Source organism: Alligator sinensis, unplaced genomic scaffold (assembly GCF_000455745.1).
Source record: "Alligator sinensis unplaced genomic scaffold, ASM45574v1 scaffold516_1, whole genome shotgun sequence".
NCBI lineage: Eukaryota > Metazoa > Chordata > Crocodylia > Alligatoridae > Alligator > Alligator sinensis.
This window is the reverse complement of record NW_005841957.1, coordinates 2925235-2932506: the sequence shown is the minus strand read 5'-3', so window position 1 is coordinate 2932506 and position 7272 is coordinate 2925235. Positions and strand designations below refer to the sequence as shown.

Sequence of the window (7272 nt, the reverse complement as noted above, 5' to 3'; positions counted from 1 at the left end):
TGCTGAAAACAAGGTTCCATTCATTTTTGATCTCAGCAAAGTCAAAAACCAGAATTTAGTCACAATAATTCCACATATTGGAACACTTGACTGAAAACCAGAAATGTGTCCAAACCAAAACCTGTGATCCAGACTCTGAAGAATTTTGGCTTCTGATCCAAAGTTGGAAGTAGGCCCATCTTTAATAAAAATATTGCTCATTCTGATGTTAAGAAACCAGAGAGAGACCTGATCTTGAGAAATAGGAATCTTTTGGCAGTTGTAAAACTACAATCCTGTGATCTATGCCCCGACTCCACCTTTTATTTATTTTATTTATTTTTTTAAGAGACACACACACTTTGTATATATGATATCTCAGAAGGATCTTGGTTGCTACACAGCAGTTACTGATAGAGGGGGAAAAATGTAGAGCTAGTGAATGACCTTAGGGCTTTTGTATGCATTTTTGTTAAGCATTGTATTCCATACCTTTAGTCATCTTTATCTGCAATTGCCCTTTCAGGGGAACATCATTGACTACTGTTGACTTTTCGGACTTGGATCTACTGCTGTGCCTTCTCAGCATGCCGACATGCTTTCAGACTGCTAGCCAGCTTTTCAAGGGGGACTGCAGAGAAATGACTAAAACTTTGGACAGGAACTTTGTCATACTACCTTTGCCAGTAACCTTGTTAGGTTTACAACATTTTTACAGTCTTACCACCTTTATTTTTACCTCGCACCTGAAAACCAAGCAAGCACAACTGAGCTTTTCCTAAATCCTATCTTACTGAGTCCATTGGCTTACTTTACAATGAAGAAAATTTTGGTGAACCACAAAGAAATTCTACAAGCTCCACTGTAACAATGATAGGGAAATCAAGCTATTTTTCAAGGGTTAGTTGAGGCTTTGCATTACTTCCGATTAGTATTTTAAACAATTAAAAACAAAGAAGGAGTAGGTCCAATCTTGCAAACTGCTGGGCCCCCTTTTTGAAAGACCAAGAAACTCCCACTGAGTTCTTTACATTAGAAAACAGCGCAGTATCCCAGTGTGGCTGAAAAGACTCAAGTTAGCCCAGATGACACTGAGCATGCTTTCAGTACAAACTGGTCAGGATCTGGGAGAATCTGATGGTGTTCAACCAGATAAATGCAAGGTTCTCCACCTTGGGAAGAAAAACCCGCAGCATCCTTATAAGCTTGGCAGTGCTATGTTGGCTAGCACTGTGGAAGAAAGAGACTTGGGGGTCATCATTGACCACAAGATGAACATGAGCCTGCAGTGCGATGCTGCAGTTAGTAAAGCGACCAAAACGCTGGCTTGCATCCATAGATGCTTCTCAAGCAAATCCCGGGACGTCATTCCCCACTTGTACTCGGCCTTGGTTAGGCCACAGCTGGAGTACTGCGTCCAGTTTTGGGCTCCACAATTCAAAAAGCATGTGGAAAAGCTTGAGAGAATCCAGAGAAGAGCCACGCGCATGATCAGAGGTCAGGGAAGCAGACCCTACGATGACAGGCTGAGAGCCCTGGGGCTCTTTAGCCTGGAAAAGTGCAGGCTCAGGGGTGATCTGATGGCCACCTATAAGTTTATCAAGGGTGACCACCAGTATCTGGGGGAACGTTTGTTCACCAGAGCGCCCCAAGGGATGACGACTAGGTCGAATGGTCATAAAATACTACAAGACCGTTTCAGGCTGGACATAAGGAAGAGTTTCTTTACTGTCCGAGCCCCCAAGGTCTGGAACAGCCTGCCGCCAAAGGTGGTTCAAGCGCCTTCATTGAACACCTTCAAGAGCAAACTGGATGCTTATCTTGCTGGGATCCTATGACCCCAGCTGACTTCCTGCCCTTTGGGCAGGGGGCTGGACTCGATGATCTTCCAAGGTCCCTTCCAGCCCTAATGTCTAATGTCTATGAAAATGTCAGCTACCTCTATTGGTCATAATCATGTTTGAAAACAAGACAATGCATCATGTCAGCAAACCCAGTAACATGACAACAGCAGTTGACAGTGCTTGGCGTCTTTCAGAACTGAGCCCAGAGCCTGTAAAATTTTAGCTGCACAAATTTTTTTTTACATACAGGGTCAGACTCTGCAGTCCTTACTCTATGAAAAAGAAAAAAAAAGTCAAGTTTAAGGAGTGCTTTGCTGCTATGAAAATGCCAGGTCTTGTCCAGGGAGCTTGCATTCAGGTAGATTATGTGAACAACCAGCCAATCTTTATTATTGCCTTATAATATAGGGTGTTAAACAATACTTACCCTTTTTCTGTGTGGACTGATTTCTAGCTTCATCACTGCACATTTGTTTAAAGTATTTAAGCGCCTGTGAAAGGAAGAAACACAACATTAAGTACGGGCGTGTGACTTGTGACATTGGCTATTTCAATTAAAAGGCTTTTGTGAAGGCTATCTCCAAACTCTTTTGCATACAGATAGCCACAAGGGAAGCCTCAAATAGCACTTATTGTGCTTAATTATTAAACCACTGCTTGAGCTGACTTTTGTTTTGAGAAAAGTGGGGGTAGAAGAACGTGTACTAACCTTCCCTGAATCTGAGGCAAGCATGAGTACTCAGAAGACCTTAAGGAAACCACTGCTGGAAGTGACTTTAAATTAAGAATTGCTAATAGTTGTTATTTAACATCAAACATATTACCCTGACATACTGAGAGTCAGGTACAAAGAAAGTGCTTTCCCTTTGAATCTGTGTGCGAGAGATACAGCCTGCTGTTGCTTTAATTTTTTACCCTATGAGGCAAAACCTCAAAGAGGAAAACTAATTTTCCACACATCAGGTGCCTATTTTGTTCTTGTGCTGTGTAATAGAATTATTTTCAATACAGCCCCAGGACAACTCCACTAATCTGTTTAAAAAAGGAAAGGAAAAAAAAAGGCTTAGACTGTGTTCCTCCTCTCAAAGCTGTGCAGTTTCTTTCATATCTAAGAATGTTGCTCTAAGAAAATAAAATAAGATAAAATAACTGCCCCCCCCCCGCAATTGCTGGGTAACAGTACAGCAGCTATAATTAACCAGGCTCCCAGTGAATGCACTTTTAACTGTTATATTGCATACCTCAAGGTATTATGTGAGCCTGTCTATGCAATACTCTCTCACAGACAACTGATCCACTGCCTACTAAATTCGACGGATATTGCATGAGCCTGCAGTACTTGCCAAGCCACCTGGCCATACTTAGTCAGTTGGCAAATAGGGCCACTGATTCACTGGGGCAGAATCATTCACTTTCAACTCCTAGGCTAGGGACAGACATTCAAAAAGCCTGAGCCTGAATTGATACAATCTTTGCAGGTTAGTCTAACCGGCAGAGAGTGAATCAGTTTCCAAGTGGATAGATGTTCCCTTTCTATTCAGGAAATGCAGGCACATGCTTGCAGTGGCTCAAGCCAGCAGCCTGGAGGTGCTAGAGCAGCCCTCCCTTCTGCAGGGAAGCTGAGCTGAGGAGGGGGTCATGACCAGGCCCCAGTGCTCCCTCACAGTCGGAAGCAATCCCGGCACACAGGGCTGCCAGGCCCCAGAGGGGGACCCTCCCCCTCCTCCTTCACCACTGCAGGGTTAGGAGTGGGGCCCTGTTCAGTGCTGGGGGAGCCCTTCTCCCTCCTCCTCCCCCTGCCACCATGGGGTGGGGAGCAGGGCTCTGTGAGACGGCCTGGGCCCAGAGGGGGACTCTTCCCCCTGCTTCTCCCCCATCACTGCAGGGTGGGGAGGGAGGGCTCTATGGGATGCTGCCAGTGGCAACGTGTAGGGGGTGCATGTGCACCCCCTGACAGCAGCATTCCCCACTTAGGCGACAGGTGGGGAGGGCAGGCAAGAGTGCTGGTGCCCCCCAGAAAGTGCCAGCTGGGGAGTGGGGGCACCAAGAGAAGCTGATCGCACTGACCGCGGGGGAGGGGGGAAGGTTTCCCTCGTGGCCGATCGTGCCGGCCTGGAAATGCCAGCAGCGCAAATCGGCCACAGGAGGACCCCCCCGGTTGCTGACTGGCTGCTGGGGTGGCTGCTTCCCCAGGGCCCTACACCGCGTGCCTGCAGCTCCACACTTGCAGAGGGGAAGCCCCGGGCTGGGCTCCTTCCACGCTCGGCGGAGCGTGGGGACCTGTGCAGCTGAGAGTCGGGGAGACGGCAGGCTCCAGTGCGGGGCTTCCCCTGCTGCGTCCGCTGGAGCTGCAGGTGCGGGGAGCAGAGTCCCGGTGATAAGGCAAGCTCTCTCCCTCAGTATGCTCCCTCCCCCCATTCAGTGCTGGTTGGAGCCATGCCTGTACTGGGCACAAGTGTCCTGACCTCCCTACCTGCTGCTGCTGCCAGGCAGTGGGGGCTGCACACCATGAGGGAAGTGTGTGCGGGTCCCTACAAATTTAGAGAACCTCTTCCTTTACCTTTAAAATATTTAAATTCCTAAATCAAACTACAAACCTTTCACAAAAGAACACCTGAAATCTCATGGATGACATTAGTAACCCAGACCACACTTTACAGTAATGTCTCCTGGTGGAGTACAGGTTACTGCTGGTCTAATTAAGACTTCAGTTTTGAACTTCTTTAGCCCTAACCCTCTGCATACAAACCTGCGCTTCAGTTAAGTTTCATATAATATTTTTTTAATACAGTATTAGGGCTTTTGTACAGAAAAAAGCTGCTGCTAAATCTCCATGGCAGGTTTTTATCTACTTCCAGCTTTATTGCATTTAACCGCCCCACCACTTTGATCTGGAAGAGAAAACATCTATAAAGCCAGCCTGATAAGGGCGTCTTTGATTTCATAAAGATTATATTGTAGCCTCCTATTTAATATAAAGCCCTGGGACAGCTGTGAGAGATAAGTGTAGAGACTGTTTCCATAGGGATCCCTATAAGAAAAGATAGCAAAAGCCCAACCCACATCTAACAAAAAATGAATGCGAATACAAGTTAAGATCAGCTGCTTATGAACTAGATCAATTACAAGAACAACCAGCCACCTAAAAATTCTGTTACAGATCTGACATGTTTTCATTACACAACCAGTTTCCCCTGGAAAAACTGTAGATGCTCTGTAGAGACTGTCTCAGGTTTGGGCATTTCATTTAATATCTAGCCAATCTACTGAAACCTTTATGCGAGTGGAACAGTGCCTTACTCTATGAATAGTCTCACTAAATAATAGTTTATATATCCATGAGCAGAAGAACTGAACAAAGAGAATGTTATTAAAGCTGAACTCGGGCATTCAAAAAAAAAAAAATCAGGATACACCAGAATTAAGCTTGCCTTAATGGAACTGTGTATTGTAATGCACATGTAAAAGGGGAAGCTACAGTTTTTAACAGCATGGTCATACCCTGCACGTCCACAACACTCCACCTCATTCAGTGCACAGGTTAAACGGTGCTCCCTTAATTAACAATTGACAGCATTTATTTCTCTCTTCACTCACAATTCTTCTTTTCAACACTGTGCCTTACCCTTGAGCAATGTCATTCCCTAATTAAGTTCAACTATCATCTCTAACAGATTGACGTCTCTGGACCCGTCTCCTGTCCAAACTAGTCTTTGGAAATCTTTGCAACATCTTCTCACGGATATCAGCTCAAGATCGAAGTGGCTACAAGAGTTCATAATCTTCCGTCTTGCATCCCTTTACCTGGATAAATGCGGACAATGTCATTGTCATCCTGTCACTCAGACCTGTAACCAGGTGTCATCTTTGACTCCAAAAGTCCTCACATCAAAGTAATGTCTTAGATATTATATAAAAACCATACACTATATATTTCCTATCCACCTATGCATCCGAAGCAGGGACCATCTATGAAAACCAGATTTTATATTACTTGCTGAACACTGCAGAAGATCTCTGTGGCAGATGCAGGCATAGAATTGAATTCTTCTGAGCAGCATTCAGCTGCTTTAAATGGGAAGACAGTTTATTCCCTTTCTGGAACACCAAGTCCCATTCACTCTATAGCTTTCAATATCTGCAGTGAAGGAACCAGAGAACCTATAGACAACTGCCTCCTTCAACACACATCCCTGAATCAAGCCTGGTGCAGGATGGAAAATATATTCTGTGATTATTTAATTTTAGATTAAAATAAAATTGAGCCAAATTAGTTGGACCTCGCTTGCCCAGGCAAGCTTCTTAAATTTCCTAAAGTTTGAGTACTTACCTTTGTGACCTTAATAATATCCTTTATACATAATGTTTGCTACTTTCTTAGTTAAGGAAAAGAAAAACCTCTGAAAAACATAAATTTCTTCTTGTCCCAACATGATGGCACCCCCACAATTCATGAGCAGGGCTAGGACCTGCAAACCCACCACACAAATGTCTGTCATTTCAGCTGCTGGAGTAACTGCTAGGAATAGTGAGTGGTCACCCTCTGTGGATTAGCGCCATAGGGGTCTGAGACAAAAATCTGAATGGAGCACTCTGCCTCCCTCCAGCTGTGCCCCTGCCAGCAGAGGTACAGAAAGATTTGGAAATTGTAGTTTCAGATGCTGGAGAAGCACATGATCTAGTAAGCACAGTCCTTTTACTCATTCTTGCCTCCACCAGCTTGACCACTTGTGCTCTATGCCCTCTGAATCAAGGCCCCTCTGCTCTCAGTCCAGTCTTCCTCCCCATCCTACGCCCAGTCTTTTGCTCAGCAAGCAGTGACCTTCCCCATCTAAACTCTGAATCTAAGTTTCTCTCTCCCTCTGCAGGACTACAGTTCTAGGTGCACTTCTCAGCTCAATCTCCTTGTCTCAAAACACTACAGCTCCTTCCCTCAATTCCACAAACGTAGATCCTGTTTTTATCTCCTCCTCATTCTAATCAGGCAGCTTTCTCCTCCTTGCCATTTTGGCACAGATGTGTGGAAGGGGGGGTGGTACTATAGGCTCATTACAGATGTTAAAAAAAACCCCTCAAACCCAATCTTTACTGGAAGAAGCAGTGCATTAGTTCTACCCGGCTCCACAGCATCTGTATAGATCGGGCGCTTAGGTGGGACTTTTTTTGGCATTCTTATCTAATAGCCGATTCAATCAGCTATTAGATAAAAGCCCCAAAAACGTCCCACTGAAGCGCCCAATCTATACAAATGTTGGGCAAGCCAGGTCCAACTAATATGATGTCTCTTTTGGACATGTGCTGGGCCCAGCATGGGAGTGCTTGAGTTTAAAGAAAAGCACTTAAAAAAAACCCTCCTGTAAGCAGCCACAATGTATCAGAGTGAGTTGCCTTGCTTTCTGTTTCGGTATCCAACTACAACTTGGCATGTAACAGTCAAAAGTCCCAAGTG

The 7272-nt window shown here is 45.0% G+C and overlaps 1 protein-coding gene across 1 annotated transcript in view; it reads right to left on the bottom strand.

The window, feature by feature from the left end:
- DLC1 (DLC1 Rho GTPase activating protein) overlaps window positions 1-7272 on the bottom strand; it is a 407289-nt gene that overhangs the window by 20915 nt on the left and 379102 nt on the right. Inside the window, exon 7 of the mRNA XM_025200150.1 lies at window positions 2251-2314. Coding sequence (XP_025055935.1) covers window positions 2251-2314 — 64 coding nt within the window. The remainder of the gene's footprint in view (window positions 1-2250; window positions 2315-7272) is intronic.